The 27,309-nt window shown below is 38.1% G+C and overlaps 1 protein-coding gene across 4 annotated transcripts; it reads right to left on the minus strand.

Moving 5' to 3' along the window:
* Positions 1-885: 885 nt before the first annotated feature.
* On the minus strand, positions 886-26,038 carry LOC119915938 (integrin alpha-M-like). 4 transcript variants are annotated; one of them, XM_038735740.1, is made up of 31 exons: positions 25,759-26,038; positions 25,141-25,303; positions 22,920-23,022; positions 22,429-22,526; positions 21,697-21,767; positions 21,378-21,492; positions 21,019-21,146; positions 19,704-19,852; positions 12,943-13,093; positions 10,882-11,032; positions 10,600-10,673; positions 10,269-10,389; positions 9,074-9,210; positions 8,830-8,976; positions 8,522-8,734; positions 8,271-8,404; positions 7,849-7,991; positions 7,602-7,756; positions 7,307-7,432; positions 6,937-7,010; positions 5,888-6,029; positions 5,697-5,795; positions 5,539-5,618; positions 5,254-5,340; positions 5,083-5,152; positions 4,862-4,960; positions 4,628-4,708; positions 3,313-3,423; positions 3,026-3,139; positions 2,836-2,946; positions 886-2,732 (listed from the first exon to the last, which is right to left on the minus strand). In XM_038735740.1, the coding sequence occupies exons 2-31, from the start codon at positions 25,211-25,213 to the stop codon at positions 2,652-2,654; spliced, it is 3,438 nt and encodes a 1,145-aa protein (XP_038591668.1). In that variant the 5' UTR covers positions 25,214-25,303; positions 25,759-26,038; the 3' UTR covers positions 886-2,651. The 4 variants fall into 4 exon arrangements, with proteins under 4 accessions (XP_038591668.1, XP_038591666.1, XP_038591665.1 ...); XM_038735738.1 differs by having other exon boundaries at positions 25,141-26,038; XM_038735737.1 differs by lacking the exon at positions 25,759-26,038 and having other exon boundaries at positions 8,830-8,970.
* Positions 26,039-27,309: the final 1,271 nt, after the last annotated feature.

Consider the following 27,309-nt stretch of genomic DNA (forward strand, 5'->3'; position numbering starts at 1 on the left):
GGGGCCGAGGAAGCGAGGGAGAACAGGGAGGACGCCGTGGGGGAAGTCCGAGGTGGAGAGTACCGGTGGATGAGCCCAGCCGACTGAACGGAGGACGAGGGTGAGTGAACCTGGGAGGGAAACAGACAGAGAGACCAGGTTAGGGATAACGGAGACAAAGCACAGGGAAAATGTGAGGAAACATGAAAGCCTGAACACAGAGGTGGCACCGGGTATGGAGCAACGACGATCAAGCAAGAGTGGTGTGGAGAACCGGGGTTGAAATACAGGCTGGGATGAGGTGACTACTGGCAGGTGTGGCAGGCTGACGAGGTGGCTGATGAGGTGCAGGTGCAGGTTGGCTGGGCTCAGGAACAGAGAGAGAGAGAGAGAGCACACAGGGGAGAAAACACAGGGAGGCAGGCAGAGAACAGAAAACCAAGGAAAAAGCAAAATAACTGATAAAAAGGAGAAAAAAAACAGGACACTCACAGTCAGCCGGGCTGCCACCACAACAACAAGGGTATTTTACTGTAGTGTAATGACATTTTAACGAACCATAGCTGAATGCAGGGGTTGGCCGGTGCCTTTCTTTATGATAATTTCGTGGTAATTTGGTGAGTCAGTAATTTGCTCAGTTGGTAGAGCCCAGACCTCGCATCCCAAGGATTGCAGGTTTGACTCCTGCTCTCAGCAAAGTTATTATTCTTCTTTGTGTTTTTAATCATTCTCTTCAACAAAGTTGTTATGAAGAGATTCAGGGGAATCCAGTCACACACACGCTATTTCAAAGGTTCTGAAATAGCCGTCAGGAAATGGAAATCCAAAATAAAGATATGAATCGATGGCCGCTTAGGGCTTCCGTAGTTTTTCAATATGTGTTGTAAAGTTAATTAAATGAAGGACAACATTTGTGTTATTTATTCTGTATTTCATCATAGTGGAATGTTTTTACATATGTACTTGCATCAATATTACACATTTTAAAATTTATTCCCAAGCAAAGCAATTCAGTCATTAAGAGTTATATTAAAAGTTATTTTTAGCAAGTGAGCAACTCTTAACCATACCACATTGTATTTCAGCAGTTTTACAGTAAAATATGTGATGAGAAAATCAGAATCCAACTGATCACAGTGAATTCATTTCTTTCACCATACAAGAAATTCTACAAATAAACACACAAAGTTGGCAGAAATATAAATGAAATGTTTCATTGTAAACCAACAATGAGCTCTTTAGAAAAAAAGTTAGATTTGAAAAATACAATCATTAGCCTCTTGAAAACTGCCACTTACATGTCTGGATCACTTGGGCTGTTTGGAATCACTCTATGCAGGTCTACTCTAGAGTGCACTACATTTACCCTCCACCATTTCATTTGAGAGTCTAAATTTTAAGTAAAATTGATGCTCTATAGAACCAATGTTTACAATGTTTGTAAACTTTGAATGGTTTTGTTTTTCATGATGTGTACACATATCATTTATCTACAGTATAGTGGGCCACAGAAAATGAAAGCCTGAGCTTACACATTGCTAGTCTGGTGCACAGTGGGTCAGGATCACATTCAGGTTGATTCAGGTTATTGATGACAACTTAAAGTATCCGCAATACAAAGCTTAGGGTTTTATTTTCTGTGTTTTGATACAATGGGAATTACTGAATTATTTTTAAGGGCCTGACCTGAAGAGGTACAACTAGAGTATTCACTTTTTAACCAGGAAATCCACTTATGACCCCTTCACTTCATTTTGTGACTGATTTTGGGGGCCTGAGCCCCAGGTTGGAAGCCTCTGTTGACTGAGTGTGTTCCAGACACAGACAAGGTTTTAAACTGAATGAATTCAAAGTGGTGGTTTGGATATTTCTTCCATACAAATTATGTACATTCCTAAAGATGGCAAGATTTTACATTTCAGATTAAGGCAAGACACCACAGTCCAAAATGTAGATGCTTTTGCTTCAGTCTGTCATTTTCCAGATTATTTTGCAAATATTATTAGCATACTTTCATAAAATGTACAAAATCATAATTTACGAGTTCGCACAATGTTGGCGCTTATATCATATAAGAAATGTGTTCATGTGACAAACATCTATGCTAAGTAGGTTTCTATCTAGGTTTCCTGTACGCCAAGTCCTTTTCCTCCCCCTTCAAGGCCGTTAGATGATCATAATTTTACACACTGTTTCTTAGATCTTATAGCAAGACATTTACAGAGGTTTTCAAAAATCGTGGAAAAAAAGGGTCCGTCACACATATGACTAGTATATTTTCAATAAATCCCTGTAAAAACAGTCTTTTGACAAAGAGTTCTGTAAATGTCTGGCCATTAGGTATATTATCACAATAAAACCCAAAACAATTCATGTCAAGTCTTTTAAATGTGCAAGAAAATGGATTTGTTTGATATGTGAGATATCAGTGCATATTTAATGAGAAAAAATTTGCATATAAAAATACATTTTACTACATCGTAATTCAAAAAAGGTTCTATTTATGTTTACTATGAGCTTGTAAAGCTAATCAAAGATAACAATGCACACACTGTAGATGTTAGGACAGTTGTTTTGTTTTGTGGTCAACAGAAATCAGAAGGCTATTCCTATGAATGTATTAGATCTGAGAAAAGCTGGTCTTTGTGGGACGTCAACTGATTTTAGGTTTGTTATTCTCCACCAACTACTCCTGCATCTTCTGCTTCTTCTGCTTCAATCCTCTCCTTGTATTTACTCTTGAAAAATCCAGCCTAAGAGTACAAAACCATACAGTTATATAAAAAAACATGCATAATAAATATATTTAAAGAACCATTCATTGCCTCCATAGAGCCGTGTAATAAACTGACACACCTTATACAGGCCAGCGCTGAGTAGAGCTAATAGGGCCAACCCTCCCAGGGATCCTCCGACAATCTCTTTGGTGAAATCTGGTTCAGGATAGACTTCTACCTCTGCCTCAATCTGAGAGATGAAATGACACAATGTGGATCAAAGTCAAGCTGTTTTAAAACACAAATAAGTCAAAACAATGTGTAATCACCTTGCGAACAGGAGGGTTGTTATTAGACCCTGTTGAAAAGAAGATGTACTGGTTTCTGTCGTAGTCCAGACTGGCTGTGCTGGTCAAGAGGAATTTGGCAGATTTAAGTCCAATCTGGAGGGAAAAAATGGGGAGTGGGATGAGCCTATTGATTTGAAAATAATTATTTCTGAAGATTTAATTAAGATATTTTACTAATATATAGTCAGAACCAGTTGCAATCAAAATGCTTCCAAATGTAAACTCACAAATTCATTTGTTAAATATTATACATGCACATCAAGTACCTGCTCTATCCATCCAGAACTAAGGTTGGCAGAGATTTTGTAGTTTTTACTCTCCTTTCTTCCCATGAATCTACTGCACATGAACACTCTGCAACTGGCTACAGAGCAGTCCTGTTGGTGAAAGATTAAAAGAAGGCAGAAAGCAGAGAAAGCTGTAGTCAGGCCTGTGAACTCCAGTGGGGTGGGGGTTTAGTTATCTGGATGTAACTACAGATCTATGAGTATGTGCGTAGCCCCTCTACCTCGGCACCCTGAGACTGATCTTTGTGCTCTCTGCCAATCAGGAGGTAGCAGCCACACACTATAAAGATTATTATATAGCGCCAGGTATTCATCTCCCAGGAACCCACCTTAAAAGTAAAAGTCATGCATTCAAAATTTTACTTAAGTAAAATTACGAATGTTTTGGCATCAAAATATGCTTAAAATACCAAAATTCATTATGTAGTAGGGCCCATTTCAGAATGAATATTTTAATAATGGATTATGATTATTGATGTATTCATGTTTACATCACTTTTATGTTGCAGCTGGTAAAGGTGGTGCTAATTTGAATTACTTTATATGTTGCATATACTAACCTATGATGAATAAATGAATAAAGTATCAAAAAATGGAAATACTCAAGTACAAGTACCTCAAAATTGTGTTTAATGTTTTAATATACAGTCTATGGTTTACGTACAGTAAGCTTATTTAGTTACTTCCCTTCACTGAACATAACAACTCGTTACTGAGTCACTTGTTACTAAGAATCAACATGATTTTGTGGAAAACCACTTAATGAGGAAGTGAACTATGTGAAACAGTTAGAGTACGAGTAGTAATTTGACAGGTTGGGATCATGAATAGAATCAAATATATTTATTGTCATTGCAACAATACAAGAAAATTGAATAACAATGAGAAAAGAAGTTAAAATTTGACATGGATGTTAGTTTGGTTATGTTGTGGTAAAGTCTTTGTTTGTATGTCTGCCATCTGTGCACACTGCAAGTCAACTGGTATGAAGAAGCAACACTTGATGGACAACTGCTGAAACATTTATTTTAGGTAACTAAGGGCATTTTACACTATAAAGATTATTATATAGCGCCAGGTATTCATCTCCCAGGAACCCACCTTAAAGCACAATGTGTTTGCCCTTCTCTTTAGATCTGTGTGAATCACATGGGTGCCATAGTTTTCATTCAAAATGGCAAATTTGCAGCTAACTGTAATGTTATCATTTCTTTTGTGTGCATATAACAAACGTACATTTCTAAATCTATAATTAGACTAGATTCTAACTCAGAGATGGTAGAGGCGTACTTACCACCAAGTTATTTTTCTGTATCTGAGCAGCAAATTCTCTCACTGTAGTTTCTTCATCTTTGACTTTTTGGCAGTCTGGAATCTGAAATAGAGCCGATTCATGTCAGTTTAGCAGAAAACAAAATGTGATCCTTGTATTACCACATCCATCTATCCATCCATGAGGCTGCAGATGCATTAAACCAGTTACAGTTGGGACATTTTTGTCTTCAGTAACTATGAGATTTCATGGTACCTGCAAACTGCTCGAATCCACCCAGATATCTTTATCACCGAGCTTTACTGGCACCCTGATCACCACAGTTAAATTGAGTGGTCTGAATTCATTTGTAACCTAAGAGAAAGGTGGAAAAGAAAAGGTATTAAACAGACTAGGTGAGCATTAAAATGAAGTCTAAATTAAGTAAATTAATTTTAACATGATTACTAATAATATAATATGATAAGATATTTTACCACAATTGTTTGTTGGACTGGTTTCTGCAAATTGTTCTTTCCGTAAGAGAAATTGGTGTAGCTGAGGGAACTAAATAAACATATTAAACATTTGAAAAATGTTAGATAACAACATGTCAACATAAAAGTAGTAATTTTAAATAATTTTATTTAACAAACAACAACAGATACCTTTGAAAGGTCGCAAAAATGCCGTATTTCACATTAATCTCTTTCATTTTGAAGAGTTCGCTTGAGCTGGAGTGCTCCTGATTTCCACTAAAAGAGAGGTGAAATTATTTGTACAAATGGTTATAGGACTGTAAGTTGGGATCAGATGTTCCGTTATTAATCCTCCATGGGGGAAATTTAAGTTGGCACAGCAGTACAGAGGAATGTAAAGAAAGATTGCACACATATTGCACACATAGACACATGAATATTGTTGTACTTATAGGCAAGCAGTTGTACAAGTACCTGGAAGCATTTGCAGTGACAAAAATCCTACTGCCAAGTTGGCTAGTGGTTTGTATCCCATAGTGGACGATGAATAAAGCCTAAAATGACATAAAAAGATCAGATAGTCTCCTCTTTTTGCCAAACCGAGAAGAGAGCCTTCTGCACGAAGAACAAACCTTAGTTTTGCTCTTGAAAATAGGCTTGTCAACAGTGCAGTCTGTCCTTCCTCTGGATAATCCATCTTCACTGTCGAAGGAGTTGCACTCAATTCTTCCCTTTATTAAAAAAACAAAACAAAGTTCACATTAACTGGAATGGCTCTGACCCGAGAGAGCAGCTGACTTTAGTTGAATTGAAACAGACTTACCTGCAGGCTTGTAAACTTCCTAAAGGAGAGTCCGACTGGGTATGTGAGAACAACCCGGCTGTTGTAGGAGTTTTCCTCCATGTTCCCCACTGAGACGGTGACATTAAGCAGGTCATCAATGCCCACTTTAACCTCTGAGGAACTGATAGATTATGAGGAAAGAGAAAAGTGAAGGTGGAGGAAAACAAGACAAAGAGTACAGCCATGCTAGCTGCTATGTGAGGATTAGATAAAGCGGTGCTTTGAGCTTAATGCTACCATCACCATATTTAAAATCTCAGTTTAGCGTGTTAACGTGCTAACATACGTGCTAGTTAGCACAAAACACAACTGACCACAGAGGCTGATTTGAATGTTATATATTTTTAGGTATTTATCAAAGACAAATTTGACCTGATTATTGCGCTAGATGAAATGTAAATGGATCACAAAGTGATTTCAGTTCATCACAAAGGGGGCATGAATGTGTGTAAAAAATGTCATCACAATCCATCTCATAATTGTTGGAGCATTTGAAACATTAGTCTAGGATACATCCCCTGGAAACCATGAATATATGTACTAAATTGAATAATACCAAATAATCAATTAGTTGGTGCTAATCCATCCAGTAGACGTTGGGATATTTCATAAAGAAACTTTGACCTGGTGATAGTGGTAGACAAAACGAGTATCACCAACACATCATTGTCATTGAAACACATCCTCTGGGCACTGCAAATGTCTGTACAGAATTTCAAATCTTGTACCAAAAAACATTGTCAGGCTGACATTGTAGCCCTAGGTCCATGTCACTAACATGGATCAAACATTACATAAGGTTAGGGGTTCCAACAAGTACAAAAATCCTTCATACACCCTTACTATGATATTTCACACTGAAAAGGCATAGCTGAAATATCTGTGCCTTTTACTCTCCTGTTCTGAACGCAAAAACCAAGAAAATATAAGTAAAAGGGCATACTGATCAGTTTGAGTGTGCAAGCCCTTTGTGCTTGCAGAAAATATAAATTGACCATGTAAACACACCCAAGTAAGGTTTCACTCACTCAGTAAAGTTGAAATCCACTTTCAGGTTATCTACACAGTTGTTGTCAGTGCCGCAGTTAATCTCGAACCCTAACTGTGGAAGACAGTTTGAGGTAAACAATGTTTGTTCAGAAAGAGTAACAACAATCAGCCGACTGACTGCACACTTTCACAGCACTGCAGAGCTCTCTATAAAGTAGCTAATGTGAAATGGTGAATTATGTAGAAACTATTAAATTAATCTTCACAAAAAGTACTAGCAAAAGGGAATATCATTTTTTAGCTTCACATTGACTAGGCTTTGTTGTTCAGTTAATATTCAGACGGACAACAAATACCACAGTAACAAGTGTTAGCAAGTGCAATAGGATATCTTTGAAGATTACTTACAGGATAAAAGGTTGTTGTCTGAGCCTGTTGGGCAAGACTTGGGCTGAGAGTATCAGCAGAGGATACACCGTCAAAGGTGAATCTGAGCTCATTGTTAAGTGCATTGAGAGCATCGTCTGGACAAGCCTACAAGAAGAAAGCACTACTGTGAAATAGTATTTGTCAAGGTTGTGAGAATTTAGACTCTTTAACACAACACCGGCATTAAACATGGGATATTTCAGTATGAGAGAGGCTGTGATTTTCTACATTGAACTTCTTGAATCTACAAGATTCCAAGAGTCCAACAGCTCACCTGAATGGCGAAGTTCACCTCGTTGCACTGTTCCTGGTTTAAGTCAAGAAGAATGGATCTAGTCTGCTCTCGTGTTTTCTCATTGATGTAAGCTCGGTTGTTTGGGACCTTGCGGGTGACATCAAGCGTTAGAGTGTAATTAATCCTTGCTTGAGCTGGAATAGATAAGAATTTCATTTAAGGTTAAATGTTAGTCATGTACACAAATACAAGTATTTAAATGGATGAACAGTGGAGAATCAACAACCTGTGTTTACTGGAGAGTGTCTGCTCATGGTGAAGCAGATACGAGCTATGTTCTCTAGTGGTTTTGAACAGTCTGAGTTTTGAGTGGGGATTGGGTTTACACTGAATGACACCGCAGCTTCTACCATTACTATAGGCTTTGATCTGAAATGGACAGAGCAGGAAAACACACATGAATAACCTTTGGCTTTGTCATCAGTAATACAAAAGAAAGCCAAACTGATTATCAATACATCTTAGCTGCCTGACACAATCCATTATTGGTGAGCAGTACTGTCCAAAATTAGTAAAAAGAGACTGAATGAAGTTAGGTTTCCCCTGAAAGAATAAATGTGAAAGATATAAGCCTTATGATTAAATAAAGGTTACAAATGAACATAAATGGTAGAATTGCACTAGATGACAGGAGCATCTTGGACTTACCTGAGTAAAACAACTGCTCCCTTTGAACCCACCGCTAAGTCGTGCAGATTATCCCCACTAAGGTCAAATGATGACTGACTGATTGATATGCCGAAGAACTTCAGTCCTTGCCGGACTTCCGAGCCAGTAATTCTCTATGTAAATGGAAATATTTTAATGAATCAAATTGAAAACAGTATAGCTTTTCTATAAAATAAAGTGGCAAACATGACGCAATACATTTTTTTATTTGCTTCTTTCATCTTGCTCACCTGTGAGTAAGCAGAACTGATTGTTCTTCCTCCTTCGCCGTGGAATATATAGATGCTGCCCTGACCGTCATTCTCCAAAGGTGCTCCAACGGCCAAATCACTGAGACCATCGTTGTTAAGATCAGGCAGCACAGCAAGAGAAGACCCAAACCGTCCTTTTGAAAATGCATCCCCTCTCAGTACTGATGGAGAATCTAAGTGACAATCGACACTCTGATGAAAATATAAGGATGAGAGTCAGTGTTTGCATGGTCAATAAACAAAACAAGCACAAGCATTTAGTGGTGCTAGATAAAACTGTTGTTTACCAAATCAATTAAGCTGCAAACATAAACTCTTCCCTCTCTATCAGTGTCGATGTACATGGGGGCAGATATGAGGATTAGGTCTGTGTAGGGCTTAGGATCCACGTCCATCGCACAAACCTCAGCCCCAAAATATTCACCAATCTGAAACTGTGTAAGCAACACATTATCAATAAAAATTACATTAAAGATGGAAATAACAGTTTTAATTTATTAAAAATATTTTTACAATTTGCTTCTCACACACCTGCCATGGAAAGGGATCAATCTGTTGTTGAAAGTTGTTTCTGTAAGTTGTCATCACAAGTCCTCTGTGTTTATATCTCGGAGCACCAACAATTGTCAATTCACCGTACACCGTTTTAGCAACAGCCATGGAGTAACCTGGAATTCAAGAGTCAAGCCCATATGTTAAAGTATCCCAAGGTTTGGCCTACTGTGGATAAATTGTATAAGTTTTGAAGATTTGCAGAGTTTAATTTTCATTTAACACGATAAAGAATACTTGCTTGAGTCACACCTTACCCAATATTCCAAGCACAAGCTTTCCAGTTCAAAATACTGTTGGCTTGTCTGCATATATGAGATCAGACATTTGTAAAACCATCGCAATTTCTACATTAGCTGCACTTTGGATTTGTTGATATCTTACTGGCTTCTGTACCACTCAAGATCAACCAACAGGCTTAAAGGTGGGGTGGTATTTGTTTCTCTAAATGGCCCTTAATTCTCTCACGCCCAGCTCCCGAAGTTAGGCTATGTGTTCAGGTTTTTGTCTGCAACCACTTCCTGTTTTCTTGGCATTCATCATCTTGCCTCCTTTCAGGTCTTTGTTTTCCCTCTGCCCTGTGTGATTACTACTCCCCGCCCTTATGTGCTGCACCTGTGCCTTGTTGTTGCCCTTGCCCTAGTGTATAAATACCCTTGTCCCCTTTGTACCTGTGCCAGTTTGTCTTGATCGCTTGTGTCAGAATCCTAGTTATTTCTTGGTGTGTGCGCTCTCCTGTGTGTTTTGACCAATGCTCTCTGTTTTTGACTACCTCTCCAGCCTTGTGATTTTGGTACTGTTGCCTGAGACTTTTTGGATTAGGTTCAACAAACTGTTTATTTTTGTGAACCCCCCTCGAGTCGTGCTTTGTGAGTCCATTACCTCTATGTGCTGCCATTTATAAATTCACCTTTAATGGAACTATGTTGATTGATGTCTTATTTTTATTTAGAAGATCTATCACAAGCAAATTTTTTTGTTTTTAAAATACAAACCTGCTTGCATATGCTCCCTGAACCTTTGACTCCACATTCTTTATTTGATTTTTTTCTGTCCCGTGCATTGTCTTGCATTTGATTTGATTTCCAAAATATGGGTAGACTGTTTACAGTAGAGCAGTTTGTGATCACATGATCACATTTATATGTGTTAGTCATTACTATCATATTCTTACCCAGATAACTGTCAGTCTCCATATACTCTGGTGCAAAGGTGCTGACTATCGTGCCTGCGCTTGTGTATTGTTGGTAGCCTCCCTTCCATTCGTTGGCACCAACAATACCCATCAGAAATCCCTGCCATTTTGACAGAAATTTAAAGAAAATATGATTGCCACAAAACAGCCAAAGAAAAGAAATCTGTAATACATATAAAATGTGTATTCTATAAGTGCATAACTGTCTGTCTACTTCTTACCCACAAAGAGTCACACAGATGCATGTGTAAGTGTGTGTCTGTTTTTCTAAAACTATATTGTTCAGTGAATTTCTGGTGATTTTAATTACCCCAGGCACATAAGCTGCACTGAATCCCCCTTGAGACATTTCCATTTTCAGTGACTCTCCACTTGTTTGAGATCCTGTAACAGAAACATAAATAAGCACAAACTCTTATTGAATGACACAATGATGTTCATGTACTTTTACTGAATGATACAGTATGTAGATTCATTACAGCTCAAAGTAGTAATGGTCAATGATGAACATAAAACTATTCATTGTTTCTTTTTGGAACCAAAACAATTACAGTAATTTCAACTGAATGTTATATTAAGTTTACATTTGTACCTTCGATGGAGAAGATTTTGTCCTGCAAATTCTGCCTTATTATTTCAAGTGCGTTAAAGTTGTCCACTTTAAACACATAGTTTGCTGGGGGAGAAGTTGCAATGGTTTCCAGTTCCCTTATTGCATTGTATTTGGCAAATGCACGCCCAACCTAGGGATGTTGAGGAAAAAGTGTTGGAGGTGTTGTACTTATTTTCCAGCTACATTATGTGTGAGAGTATTGAAAAGAAAAAAAAACAAGGCCAAATAGCATTCTGAGACGTTGCATCATTTAACAGTTTAGGTAGCTACAGTGAGCTACATGTCTCAGTCAGATGTTACTGTTTCACACTCTGGCCTTCTCAAACAATTGCACAACAATTGTGCCCGGTGGCTATAGTGACCTTGATGTTGTAATTTTGTACTGTGCTTGTGTATGTTTTTTGCACTGGAACCAAGCTACCATGCTGTACCAAAACAATTACCACCAACTCTGTTTCATGGCAATAAAAAAGTATCTTTCTATTTATTTATCTATCTATAGTTGGTTGAAGGATTTGGAATTATACATAGTAGTGGTTGGCAATATATTAATTCTTTAAAGCATTTATTTAACAAGATTTTTTTTAAAAGCAAAACACACCTGAATCTAACTAAAATGTCCTAAACAAAGATAAAGTTAAGTTAAGTCGTGTTTTATTTATAAAGTGCATTTAAAAACAACCAGGGTTGACTAAAGTGCTGAAAAAAGCTGTTCAATATTAAAAATAATAAAATAAAAAACAGATCAATTACAACAGGTCAAATAATTAATGACATACAACAAAAAAGAGAAAAACAACACTGTTAAAAACAAGGCAGTTAAGCACGAGTGCTTAAACACCAAAGAATAAAAATGTGTTTTAGGACAAAACTTAAAAGTTAGTGTTGTAATTCTTGAGACCGGTCTTAAGACCACTTTTTGATAGTTTCAGTCTTGTCTTGGACTCGACTGCATTTGTACTCGGTCTTGTCTCGGTCTCGGACAGTGAGGACTCTGATGTTGATTGGATGTAAAACTTATGGCTTCAAATGCAAGCCTAAATAAAAATGTGTTGTTACCGTTAATGGCTATCACCCCTCCCCGCCCCCTTCACACGCACTCCAAGAAAGTGAATGGGGGAGACAAAGAAGCTGTGGCTGTCTAGGAGCAGGAGGATATGTCAGCAAAATCTTCGTAATAACATTTAGCTTTTTAAACTATAAAGGATTAATCTATCAAACAGCGTCCAGAAAAAAGCACAGGAATCTGTAAATTCTGCAGTGCAACCTTACGGAGATGGCTGGGACCACATAATTAACTTTTACTGCCACTTAGAAAGAAGTATGTGTATGTGATGTTAGCAAAGCTAGCAAGCTTATGCATGTATACTGTATGTTTCAGGGCACTAATTTCAGTTGCTTGCTATGGTTGCTTGCAAGTTATTTGCCACCTAGCCAGGTGCTCAAGCTACCTAATTACACTGAACAAAATTATAAATGCACCACTTTTGTTTTTGCCCCCATTAATCATGAGTTGAACTCAAAAACTTTCTCTATGTACACAAGAGGCCTATTTTTCTCAAATATTATTCACAAATCTGTCAGAAACTGTGTTAGTGAGCACTTCTCCTTTGCCGAGATAATCCGTCCACCTCACAGGTGGGGTATATCAAGATGCTGATCAGACAGCATGGGTATTGCATAGGCTGGCCACAATAAAAGGCCACTCGAAACCAATTGTTTTTTATGGTGGTCAGTGGCTTCATGATGGCCATGGCCAAGGTAGAGCCCTGACCTTAATCTGACTGAATGTCTGTGAAAGGACTTGAAGAGAGCAGTCAATTGCCGCTCACCACAATTTTACTTCAACAATACTGCCAGGAAGAATGGACAACTATTCCCTAATCAGGAGAGCAAAGCTGATAAAGACATATCCAAATCAACTGGCTGGGATTAAAGCAAAAGGGGATGTAGTATCAGGGAACTGAACACTTCCAACTTTCAGCATGATTTTAACGGGTTTTGATTTCAGGTTATAAGAAAAAAAAAGGTTGAACTTACCCCAATGGCAAATCGAACTATGTTTTTTTTTTCAGCTAAAGCTGCTGCATTTGGCAATTCCTGTGGGTCATTAGATTCTCCATCTGTAATGACTATCAGAACTTTCTTCACATTTGACCTGGAACCTCCATTTACTGAGAAAATTTCATTGCTGTCAAAAGAAAGGGCTGCATTCAATACATATTATTGTACTATTGTACCTTTTGTAGTATTAAAAATACAAAAAAGTACAAAAAGAAAAGTATTCTCACTAACCTCTAGTAGTTTTTAGCTATACAAATAGATTAGGTTATTATAGGTCATATGTGGGCGTCTGGTGAAGACCTTTGGCTGATTTTTAATGCACTGGATACCTCTTTTGGATTTCTACAGTAAATTAGCAACAATAAATATCAGTTTGCTTGTTTTTTTTTTACTTTGTCTCCAGGCATTGTACAGGTGCTGGTCATATTATTAGAATATCATCAAAAAGTTGATTTATTTCAGTAATTCCATTCAAAAAGTGAAACTTGTATAATGTATACATTCATTCCACACAGACTGATATTTTTCAAGTGTTCATTCCTTTTAATTCTGATGATTATAACTGACAACTAATGAAAACCCAAAATCAGTATCTCAGAAAATTAGAATATTGTGAAAAGGTTCAATATTGAAGACACCTGGTGCCACACTCAGCTAATTAACTCAAAACACCTGCAAAGGCCTTTAAATGGTCTCTCAGTCCATTTCTGTAGGCTACACAATCATGGGGAAGACTGCTGACTTGACAGCTGTCCCAAAGACGACCATTGACACCTTGAACAAGGAGGGCAAGACACAAAAGGTCATTGCTAAAGAGGCTGGCTGTTCACAGAGCTCTGTGTCCAAGCACATTAATAGAGAGGCGAAGGGAAGGAAAAGATGTGGTAGAAAAAAGTGTACAAGCAAAAGGGATAACCGCACCCTGGAGAGGATTGTGAAACAAAACCCATTCAAAAATGTGGGGGAGATTCACAAAGAGTGGACTGCAGCTGGAGTCAGTGCTTCAAGAACCACCACGCACAGACGTATGCAAGACATGGGTTTCAGCTGTCGCATTCCTTGTGTCAAGCCACTCTTGAACAAGACACAGCTAAAGACAAAAAGGACTGGACTGCTGCTGAGTGGTCCAAAGTTATGTTCTCTGATGAAAGTAAATTTTGCATTTCCTTTGGAAATCAAGGTCCCAGAGTCTGGAGGAAGAGAGGAGAGGCACAGAATCCACATTGCTTGAAGTCCAGTGTAAAGTTTCCACAGTCAGTGATGGTTTGGGGTGCCATGTCATCTGCTGGTGTTGATCCACTGTGTTTTCTGAGATCCAAGGTCAGCGCAGCCATCTACCAGGAAGTTTTAGAGCACTTCATGCTTCCTGCTGCAGACCAACTTTATGGAGATGTAGATTTTATTTTCCAATAGGACTTGGCACCTGCACACAGTGCCAAAGCTACCAGTACCTGGTTTAAGGACCATGGTATCCCTGTTCTTAACTGGCCAGCAAACTCGCCTGACCTTAACCCTATAGAAAATCTATGGGGTATTGTGAAGAGGAAGATGCGATACGCCAGACCCAACAATGCAGAAGAGCTGAAGGCCACTATCAGAGCAACCTGGGCTCTCATAACACCTGAGCAGTGCCACAGACTGATCGACTCCATGCCACGCCGCATTGCTGCAGTAATTCAGGCAAAAGGAGCCCCAACTAAGTATTGAGTGCTGTACATGCTCATACTTTTCATGTTCATACTTTTCAGTTGGCCAACATTTCTAAAAATCCTTTTTTTGTATTGGTCTTAAGTAATATTCTAATTTTCGGACATACTGAATTTGGGATTTCATTAGTTGTCAGTTTTAATCATCACAGTTAAATGAAATAAACATTTGAAATATATCTGTGTGTAATGAATGAATATAATGTCCAAGTTTCACTTTTTGAATGGAATTACTGAAATAAATCAACTTTTTGATGATATTCTAATTATATGACCAGCACCTGTATAGGGATAGTATTATTATTATTATTGTAAGTGTCCAAGTAGATGCCAATGGACGATTATAAAAAGCTGGCAATTTCCATCTGTTGCTGATGATGTCAGGACCACAAGTTGCTCTATCATTTAATTTTGACATGGAAGTGCCAAGTCATTTTGAAATCTGTCTGGACTTTTCCAAAAAAGTTAGGATATTTTACAAAATGCAATAAAAAATAAAATTCACATCCTTTAATTAATTTTCTAAAGTACAAAGAAAAGATTTTCAATAGTTTTACAGACCAACGTAATTGTATTTTATAAGTATAAACAAAATTTGATGCCTGCAACCAGGGGTGGACTGGTAATCTGGCATACTGGGCAAATGCCTGGTGGGCCGACGCACCTTTGGGGCAGATGTAACCCACATTATTTATTTATTTAACTGTTTAAAAAATGGGCCAATGCCCAGTAGTGCTAAAGATACGTGCATGTACTAATGTGGAAAAACGACTAAGGTCCTAAAGAGGAGCAAGGAAAGAAAGGAGCTGAACTCTCTTTAACTAGTCAGTATACTTATATAAATGTATGAGAAATGTATGTAAAATGTTTGATAACCTAAAAAATATGTAAAGCTGCACCTGTGAACCCACATGTTCACAAGAAGGAGGCCTCAGTTAAAGCCTTCCTCGAGTATATGATCAAGAACTGTTTGGACATGGGAATTTAAGGTTCAGATGTACTCACTATTATAACTACGTAGCAATATGTTCATGATAATGTGTGTATTTGAATTTAATGTAAAATGTTTTCTTCATCTATGTTTCTATCAAATTTAAAAGGTCTCTGTAGGCAAACAGCTTATAGGCTGCAGGAAACTGAGGAGGGTCTCCTTAAAAGGAGAATTTGATCCAAAAGGATATTGCACAATGAAAATGAGGTGATACTCGTTTTTGTGAATTAAAAGAACCCAGGAAAAGTATTTAGGATGACGCAGTTGGAAATCCGCCATGTTGCGTACGTGGCTTTAATTTTGGGGGGTTTCCAGAGAGGTGGAGGATGAGTCTCCGGCAGAATTTGGTCAGTAATCTCTCTCTAAGAATTAGGACTTAATCATTGAATCATCTAATAATAACAGAATGTAAAGTTAATGTCCAGCGATTTTTAGGGAGAAAATGTGGTTCTTGAATAAAAAAACTCACCTTTGAGTCCCTTCACTTGAGTCAAATTTGGACTGAAATTGGACTTTAATGGTAAACATAATATTTCTTTCTGAAGTGAAGGAAAAGTTAGCTGTCCTTAGAGTAAAAGCTTCAGGGTCGAATCCTGCTCAGAGTACCTCTTTTTTATTACGAGAAAAATAGCCTGTAATGAGACCCAGCAAGGTATCGCCATCAAGTCTCAATTATGATTCCTGCTGCTAATTGCTTTGTCTCACCTAATTCTCCTATTATATCCTATATATTATATATTATATATCTCCTACAATTTTGTGTATCTCCTGCTGTAAAAGAGCAACCAATGAGTTCATGCTTAAAATATTCTGGGGGAAAAAACCCTCAGACCCTCCAATCGTATATTTCATCAATAAATATTTTAATCCCCTAATCTGAGCCCTTAAAAGTGAAGCCATGTGTGTGCCATGCTGTGGTGACATTAATGATGATTAGTTCAATTAAGGTCAGTGATTACGATATAATCATAACGCTATCATAAAAGTGAGACTTTCACCTACCTCTGGTGATCACTCACTGTCAAACAGTTCTGCATAAGCTATTTGACATTGTTTTTGTAGCATAGCATAGTTTCCTAATACAGTCTTAACTTTGGCTAACTGCCCAAATGGCTGAAGTGAGGTTATTGAGGCTAGTGCCATGCAGCTGTGAAAATGACTTGTAGGCTACTTATACAAACATGGTGTATTGGTGATGAGTGTCCAACTGCTTTTGGTGGGTCGCCTGGGCCAAAAATGCTGATATTTTGTCCCAGTCCAGCCCTGCCTGCAACATACTCAACAAAAGTTAGGACAGAGGCATGTTTACCATTGTGTTACATCACCTTTCCTTTAATTACACTTTCTAATCATTTGGGAAGTGGAGATTCTAATTAAACCAGTTTTGCAATTGGAATTTTTGTTTATTCTTGCTTGATACAAAACTTCGGCTGCTCAACAGTCTGTGGTCAACATTGTCTGATTCTTCTCTTCATGATGCGCCATACATTTTCAATAGGAGACAGATCTGGACTTGAAGCAGGCCTGTGTCTACGAAGCCACTCTGTTGTAGCCTGCAGAATGCGGCCTGGCATTGTCCTGCTGAAATAAGCATTGATTTCCCCAGAAGAGATGTCACCTTGATGGCAACATATCTCTCTAAAATGCCAATATATCTAACCAAATTTTATTTGAATATTCTGTGTACATCTTATTTTAACTCTGTCCTAACTTTTGTTGAGTGTGTAGCAGGTATGAAATTCTAAGTTTAAATACAATAATGCTGGTCAGTAAAACTGTTGAAAATCTCTTCTTTGTACTTTTCTCAATTAATTAAAGTTAACATGAATTAACACATAAAAGATTTGGGAAAGTTGGGAAAATATCCCAACTTTTGTGGAAAAGGGGTTTGTAAAACTTGCAAGTGAAAAAAACAGTGCAGGCTTGAATTGGTGCCATGGCCCAGTTCGACCTGCTTCAAGCAGTGAATGGGTCGAGGACCAAGATGTCTGTGAAGGTTCACAGTCATCCAGGTCATAGTTATCCAAAGACGGTTAAAGTCAAGGGCAACTGGACTTGGTTGAAGACACTAGAAGATATTTTGGCCCTCATCCGAGAGACTTCTTCAGTTCTGAATTGACTAGTAGAGAAATTCAGCTATTTAACCTCTGTGGGGTTGTTTGCTAATATCATCGATACCGCTGGTTCATTAGTGCTCCTGGCTGCTGTAACGGCAGTCGTTGTAGTCGTTAGAACCACCCGTGGCCAAGTCAAAACGCCCATTGTTGGCATCTTCAGTTGACACCAAGAGGTAATGCTTGTTCAGTTAAAGAGGTGGTATAATGCTCATTTTCAGGTTCAAAATCTTATTTAGGGGTTGTACCAGAACAGGTTTACATGGTTTAATTTTCAAAAAACACCATATTTTTCTCATACTGCACATTGCTGCAGCTCCTCTTTACACCCTATATGTTGCACGCTCCGCTCTAGAGCTACAGAGTGATGCATCTTACTTGTACAAAATGTTTGTTGGGAGTCACACATGCACAGTTCCCAGGTAAGGACTACCAGCCAATCAACAAGGTAGTGTGATCCAAATGAAAGCCGCTTCAGACTGCAAGTTAAGTTATTCACAAGTCCACAACCACGCAACATCATTGTTCCACATTTTACCATAAACCACTACAAAAATCACCATATTTCTACTCAATTTTACATAAAAATTGGCCAAACAATTGAATGAAATTTGATATAAAATTCCATACGAAAACTGTAAAATATAAAACTTTCTGTTGCTGGCCTCTGTCTGGCGCACGCAATGATGATGCAGTAACTAGTGATTCTCTTTGACCAATCAGCAGTCTGTCGTGTTTTCACGTTACATTTTAGTATCCCTCAGCTGGCCTGGAACGTCGACGGAGGTGAGGTGAGGTGAAAAAAAGTACCTGGAAGCAGGTACAGGTGTAACATTTCTACAATGGAAAACCAAACAAAGGTGAGTCGAGCCAAAGGGCCTCCGCTCAGAGTAGCTTGGTTTGAGGGCGTGCCTGACCCCGCTAGCCGCTTGGCAAGCTTTATGACGCGTTTTCATTGTAATGTCACAAGTAAAGGAAGTGAAGGGCTGGACTACAAACGAGCTGTTTTCAAGCAGTTCAGAGCAGTGCTTTCTGTGGGAGATGGGAACTCCCTTTGGGCTGGACTTTGGGCTTTTTCACTTTGCAAACCTGTTACATGCACAAAAAAGATATATAACTCAATAAAGGAGAGGGGAAAAGCCAAAAAGCATAATACCACCTCTTTAAGAAGGGTTAACTCCTCAGGTCAAGACTCAGCAGTTAACTTACATCTGAAGGACTAAGGACACTCATTTGAGGACCACCAGGTGCACATTTTAGACAGAGAGGATAGATGGTTTGAAAAAGGTGTCAAGGAAGCCATCTACACCCAGATTAAGAAGCCGTCACTGAACACAGGAGGGGGACGACACCCTCTGCCACTTACATTTTACATTTACTCATTTTGCAGACACTTTTATCCAAAACGACTGGACCACTTATCCCCCACTTACAATGCTGTCCTTTTATCACTTCCCAGGAAACTGAACAAGCATTTCCTTTTGGCCTCAATTGAAGATGCCGACGATGGTCATTCAGACTTGGCCACAAGTGGTTTTAATGACCATAACAATTGTCGTTACAGCAGCCAGGAGTACTAACGAACCAGCGGTATCGATGATCTTGGCGAACGATCCCACAAAGGTTAAATAGCTGAGTTTCTCTCCTGGTCATTTCAGAACTGAAGAAGTCTCTTGAATGAGGGACGTCTTCTAGTATCTTCAACCAAGTCCAGTTGCCCTTGACGTTAACCTTCTTTGGATATGGTCGAGGACCAAATTCAACATGCCTATTTAAAATAAATAGGCTATGTGCAAACTATTGTATTACAGTTCTCTTCAATCAGTGTTCACAGTTAAATCTAAGCAAACCAAATTGTTTACTTCCTGTTTGTACATAAAATCTGTATTTGGTAATGTCCTGCATTAGCATCATGATGACACTTACACAACACGTTTGATGGCATCAGCTGTGTATGTCCCTCCAGTTAACTGTCTTATTCCATCAATTTGAGCTTCCCAACTTTTAGCATCAAATGTACTAAAGTAATTATGGATCTTGAATCGAACAGTTGAAGAGAACTGGGCAATGGCAAACTGCAAAAAAGAAGAAAAAATTTAACCATGCATCCAACAGTCAAATGATGCATTAAAGGTAAAGCACGGGCTATGGAGACAATAAAGGGAATGTACACAAATTATATGGAAGGCAGAGGGGTATTTGGTAAATGTTTGGTAGAATATTTAAATTTTGCTAATTTGATCTCTTGTAATCTGCCCATTGGTGGCAATTGTAGCAAATTATCTATTAAGAAAATACTATGGTTTGTAGGGAATGTCCAAAGCAAGATTATTCTTCACAGAAGGGCCCTTTCTTTAAAGAGGTGGTATTATGCTCATTTTCAGGGTCAAAATCTTATTTAGGGGTTGAACCAGAACAGGTTTACATGGTGTAATTTTCAATAAACACCATATTTTTTTCATAATGCACATTGCTGCAGCTCCTCTTTTCACCCTGTGTTGAAGGCTTCGTTTTAGCTGTGGAGTAATACATCTTGTCTCTAAATGATCTTTGTTGGGAGTTGCTCATGTGCAGTTCCTAGTTAAGGACTTAACTAGCCAATCAGAATCAGAGAAGGGCAGGTCAGCGCGAAGCAAACACGGATTTGTTTCAGCTGTACATGTTGCCCACCAGCTTGGCTGGAGCAAGAGTTTTAAAGTGGTGAGTTAATTAATCTGTAACAAAAGTATCTTTCATCCATAAAGTTTTAACTGAGCTCTGTCTCTAAATCACAGTAACAACTTTATGTCCATTGAGTGTCTGGAGAGTAGCTAGTGTTTGGAAGGGAGAGGAGAGGTGTGTGCTGCAGCTATTATTCCACCAGTGTTTTTGAGGATGTGGCGGAGTAGCCGCTTGGCGAGCGTTACATGAGACGCATTTAGCTTTCCTCCCTGTGTCGTCACAAGGATGGAATGGAATCAGCTGGACTACAAATGAGCTGTTTTCAAGCAGTTCAGAGCAGTGTTTTCTGTGGGAGATGGGAACTGGGCTTTTTCTTTGCAAACCTATTACATGCATAAAAAAGGTATATAACTCAATAAAGGAGAGGGGAAAAGCCAAAAAGCATAATACCACCTCTTTAAAACAGACAAAACAAAAACACAAAGACATTAAATGCAATGCCTAAGAATGCTGGATTTTTTGATTTTCAATTATTTTAATCATTCTATGGTTTAACTGGCAAGCATGAACACAATCCTACCTTTGTATCTTTTCCCTGGAATGAGGCGATCAGGTTTTTCACAAATGTCTTCATTATTTTAAAATCATCACCACCTATGCTGCCTGAGCCATCCAACAGAAATGCAATGTCTGCTTGGGTTCGACACTCTGTCAAAAAGAAGATATGGATCAACGTCTGAATGGTTGTTGCATCTCATTCTGTTTGTTAACAATTCACCTTGTTATATTATCTGCCTGCTTGTTCCAGGGCTCAGGTGTCAAGCCTCTTGGCAAGGTGCTATGATGCGATTATGGTGATATGCTTATATTATCAGACCTCTTTGAACACTTCCCTGGCATGTTGCTAGAACTTCAACATACGAAAAAAAAAAAAATTACCTTCAGGAGAAGAAGGCACATAGGCTCCAAGATTATCAAAACGGTTTATCTGCCTGCATAAACCGTTGTACATGGTGATACTTTTGCAGTCCTTTGGGAGGGTTGGACCACATACCTGAAAAGAGACAAGGTCAAGCCCTGATAATTACATAATGGGTTGATTATTTTTCTGTCACATATATTTTCTGAAAATACATTTTCAAGATGCAAAAGGATAGTTTCACTGATAGGAAGACAAAGAAACGTTTAAGAGGATTCTCCCTGACCTCCGCATTGATATTAACAAGGTACTGTGAATATTTGCAGTTTACTGGCTCACCATAGTGTTTTGTGTGGCGGGATCACTTGTCATTGTCAAACCAAGCGATATGTTGAATGCAAAAGCTGGCACTGCATTGAAAACATCAATAATCAGTTATGTTTAACAGTCATTCAAGACATTTTGTGATAGCAAGAAAACAACATTCTCAGTGACCACTACAAATTGCAGCTACCGCTTTTAAAATACTTCCCTATGTGATCCGATAACTATCAGCAGTTCAAACTCGTAGTGTCCCATTGCCTTTTCTGGCCTATGACTATGGTCCCAAAACTCACATGACCAAGGCAATTATTATGTAACTGTATTCTTTTGCAACTGTTGTTGCAATTTTCAGCTGCATGAAATACAAAATATTCCCATTCAAAGTCATTTGAGTACTGATGTGGTGATATGTGAATTTTTATAATTATAAAACATAGAATACTTGGCAAATTAAGTCAACATATACAGCATGTCTTGAAGACTGAATCAAACATTTTTTAAGATAGCTATCTCAGTATCTTTCCTAGAAATATCCTGAAACCATTTCTATCGGGTGATACACACAAGGTCCTGACACCATCTGTTGAAAATCTCTTGAGAACTAATAACAAACTTCTAATGCTTGTACTTGTTTTTAAGGATAAAAGGTAACAGGAATCATTTTTTATCATCGTTTTTAATTCAGCCCATGTCATTTCAGTTAGTTAATAGCTTATATGAAGCATTTAGAAATTAGTAGTTGCTTACATGTAACTGGTAGTTTACCGCAGGACTCGGTGGAGCACTTATATATTTCCCCCCTTGTTCCTGGTAGATACTGTGCAAGAGGAGCACTGACGAGCAAGCTGAGGAAACAAAACCAGACATGTGAAAGAGCCTGTCTGGTCACCACAGTGTAATTCAATGTTACGTACTTGATTCCTCTTTACTGTGCGACACACACAAAACGCAACCAAAACAAAGTAGTAGATGTCTATGAAGATTCTCAGTCATCCAGGTCATAGTTATCCAACGAAGGTTAAAGTCAAGGGCAACTGGACTTGGTTGAAGATACTGGAAGACATTTCGTCCCTCATCCAAAGGACTTCTTCAGTTCTGACTGACTGGCAGGGAAACTCAGCTATTTAACCTTAGTAGGGTCGTTTGCCAGGGTCAAATTAACCTTCGTTGGATAACAAAGTAGTAGACAGTTGTCTATTGTGGACCCGTATCTCAACAACAACAATGCTTTGACTTACTCTGTCTGTCTCTGCACCACCTGGTATCCAAAACCTGCTGCTTCATTTCTCAGGAACTTCCAGGCCACTGGGTCAATATTAAAACAAAGTGCAGCTTCTAACACTAAAGAAATGAAGAAGAAAGAACCACACACATTTTTTCTGATTTAAAGCCACTTTCTGTGTCATTATAGTGACATTAATAATAATTAATTAATTAATATTTTTCTGACTGCATATCTGTTGTGTATGTGGTGGTGATGGCGCAATGGATAAGATGATACCTTTGGTGTGAGAGAGGGTTCAATCCCACACTGTTACCTATCCACCATTGTGTCCCTGAGCAATGACACTTAACCCTAGTTGCTCCAGAGGTTTGTGCTGATATGAATAGCAATTGTGAGACACTTTGGATAAAAGTGTCAGTTAAATGAATGAATGTTAATGTCCTACTTTCAGAGCATATAAAGAGATAAAGAAGCCTTCTACAGCCACTGATGTGGTGTGAATTGATGTATGCCTTGTATTGTTTGGTAACACCACTAGGGAGCGCCAAAGTTAGAAATGTTTTAATTTTAAACATGTTCATTTTTAAAACGTTTTCAAGATTACATTTTTAAGCCAGTTACCTTCTTTTCTGTTCACTTTTAATTCAGATTCTCTGTAACATTTCCTACATTATTCAATATCAGAAACACAAAACAATAACAAATTACATAAATACTTAGAAAAACTTAAATGTCAAGAGACAGTACACTGCTTTCCATGACAACATGTAGGAGGTCATCCTTCTATATTTGCTTTGTCATTGAGCGAGTTTTGCTGCACAGCTCAAGACCTCACTTTTTCCTTTTTTGGCCACAACATGAGGTTTTCTAAAAATGGTCAATATGATGCAAACTCTTTGACTCACTAACAAAATATTTCTTCATGGGGAAAAAAACTTAAAAGAGATTGGGTGATGTAGATAACAATGTGTTATTAGGAAACATTAACTTCCTCTAATTGTGCGGAACCTTAGACTGACACAGGTCTGACACATCTGATGCACATTAATGCGTTTTGGTATCCCGTACATTTCAATTTGTTCTAAAATAACATCATGTTATAGTTTGGTTATCATAGTTTTTCCAGAGAAATTGCCTTCAGGTTATGCTTTTTCTTGTCACCAGTACAGCCTTTGTTTGGCTATTGTAGTCTTTATGGCTTCAGACAGTAACAGAAATGCCGTATTACAGATCATATACATTAATCTTTACCTGTCCAGAGTTACCCTTTCATAATTAATTTTATGTTTTGTTCTGATGCAGTTCTAAATGTAGGCCACATTAAGTCACTAAGTACATACTGAACTAAACTAAACTACCAGTAGCAGATAGTGTCACTGAGGTGGTTGCTTTCTGCTAAGTATAACTGGAATAGATAAGTGGTAGGTCTTGTGTTGGTCCTGATATGCCGCTCTCTTGATCTCACAAGTTGTGTAGGTTTAGCAAAGTGACCATGTTACTTTCAAGGGTGGAGTAATATGTACTGCAACAGACAGTGAGTACGGTCAATTTTTTAAAATTCAAACCTAATGATACATTACACTGCCTGTCTGTACAGAATGATGACCCATGAGTACAATGCCTCCAGTCCACTTGCAATCCTGCACAGGATAAGTGGATATACACAATTAATGGGTAGATTTACAATAATTCAGTTTCTTACATTCAATTACATAGGTAGTTATGGGCCAGGGAACAAGTATTCAGATTTAGGTGTTGTTAGTGCCATCATGTGGCTACTTATAGAGCACATTTGCACTTTTCTGCACCCATCCTCCAACAATCTTCACCAAATTTGGTACATGACATATTTGGATTACCATGACAAAAGTTGTAATTGAATTGTACATATAAAAAACCACAATTTTCCTTGGCAGGATATAGGTATCAGTCAAAAATCAAATCAAAACATTTTCTACTTAAAAAATAAGTGCAAAAGCCGTTGAAGCTATTTTGAGGGTGAGTAGCTGACTATAACGGCCAGATCTTGATGCAGGTAGTTTGATTCACAGAGAGGTGAATGATAATATGTTACTCTGCTTTAAGCATGCTAAAGAAACACAACTTACAACTGATGAAGATGCTGTAAATGTAATAAAAGGCCATTAAATTAAATGATAGGATAAGATTTTCACTGATGGCATACATGTGTATATAAGGTCGATGGATGACAAAATCAAAAGGTATAAACTTACCTGACAAGAATACTGTGGTAGTAATTATCCAGTCCATTGTGACATTCCCATGAAAAATAAAAAAGTGTGTCATATATTCTCTGAGCCCATACAAATAAATTTGGAAACTCTGGAAGCCTCTGGAAGCGTAACTACCTTCTGCAACTGAAACTGATGGAGCGAGCTGTCGAAAGCAAAATGCAGAAATCATAAGGTGACAGCACAAGGCTAAGGCAGCCAGTTAGAGGAACATTTTATAGGAGGGGCTGCAATATTGGCAAACACTTTCTGTTTTATGTGAGCACACAATGTGTTGTCACCTGATTGTGCAAAGCATAGGTATTGTTTAATTTTTAATCCAGTCACTTACACGCTAAATTTTCAAAGATTCAAACACTTCTCTTAAAAAATAATATGCAAGTTAGTTTAAAATAATAAATAACAAAATAAACCTTAGACCATTACCACAGATCTCATTTGTAGACATTTGAAAAACACTGGTGTGGTTACCTCAGACTGTAAACGTGTTTTGATTACTTTATATTTGTGACAATATTCACAGCTGCAATATATGTCAAGTACAAACTGCCTGCTTTTCTTAACATGGTTCTTTTTTGTTAGCAGTGAAGTGTTACTTGCCTACTTCCCAGACCAATCGGGTAGAGAAATGAAGTCAGGTTACACAGCATGAACACATCTGGATTGATCATCCCCAGTTTCACCACATTAGATAACCACTCACCGAAGTACTGTTCAGACAAAACTTTTCACAGAAAAAAATTCTTAAACTAAAAATGTCCATTTCTCCTTTTCGCTCGACTTCCTGTACAGATATTCACTCACCAAAGTACTGTTCAAACAAGCCTTCTCACAAAAAAAAACCCCACCTCAAAATAAAAAGGTCCATTTCTCCTTTTCGCTCTACTTCCTCCGCACTGTCGCATGCCGTCTGTGAGCCCAAAGATTTCCGTGTGCCAGTTTTATAGTTGCAGGCAGTATGAGTTTGAGGAATACTATTGGATTTAACATCTAACAACTGTATGTCTATTGCTTCATATGTGATTTTGAAACACAGAACATATTGTAGATGTTCTGTGGAGGTGCCCACTGTGAATGTGTAACCATAAATGCCTTAAACTGACTTAAATTATGGTGCGCATGGGTATTTGCACTGTCTAAAGAAACAAATAGTGGACACAATTCCGATGGTTGGATATAGATGTTTTATAATGAATTAACAGTAAGCGCAGCCTTCTTTAGCAAAAGCTCACCGCTCTCTCGCTGTGTTAGACACAGTATTCAGCATTACTTTGAAACTGACTTAATCAAAAAAAAAAACAACATTCTATGTTATTATTAAACCCTGACTGATAGATGATAAAAAAGTGACCCTGCCTATAATGTGTCCTTGTCACACCACTGCATGTTGACTCATTCAGCCTCTGTTCAGGAAGTAAACCTGTTTCTAGCTGCTGTTCACCAATGATAACGTGTACTACTGTCAGCCCAACGCAAAGCCTAATGCCCTGACCTTCTCTGTGGTGGAAAATGTCACTTTTTTTTTAATGTGTCACTTGTGACCTCTCTGTGTGAGAAAATGAAACAGATATAACGTGTTGTGTTACTTGACTATGTGCATGTGCAACCTTTGCCAAGTGCTCCAGTTGACCCTTTCTTAAGAAAAGACGATCGAGAAAGGTCATTACAAAGGTCAAGTATCTGTGCCCTATGTTGCTGTGTCTAGATTAGATTTCTAAGGCCAGGTTAGCTAAGTTGTCACATGCTCGCCTAGCCTCTGTGTGAGCATGTGTGTGTGTGTGTGTGTGTGTGCTATTACTACATACTGCAGATAACCCAAAGTTATCTTCCTTCAAATACCCTTTCAAATGACCTCCATTTGCTGAGATGCTCTTCAGTTGTAACAGCTAACTTTAAACTAACTGCACTTGAATAGTGAATAAAATCTACACTTTAATTAATTACAACAATACATGAAAGTGAATTAAACTAGGATGTACAGGGATGTGTTGGAAGATGCATTTTTTGTTTAAGGAGAATGTAGGGGAACACTTAGTGAGGCAAATTTCTGGCTAATTGTGTCCATCCTATCTACTTACTTATGTGTACTATTCCTTCATACAACATTTCTACTTGTCTTTCTCCTGTATTTCCCACCCTAACTTTCCCTCA

Source organism: Micropterus salmoides, unplaced genomic scaffold, assembly GCF_014851395.1.
Source record: "Micropterus salmoides isolate LMB-PRFRI ecotype aquatic unplaced genomic scaffold, ASM1485139v1 Ms_hic_scaffold_21, whole genome shotgun sequence".
In the NCBI taxonomy this organism is placed as follows: domain Eukaryota; kingdom Metazoa; phylum Chordata; class Actinopteri; order Centrarchiformes; family Centrarchidae; genus Micropterus; species Micropterus salmoides.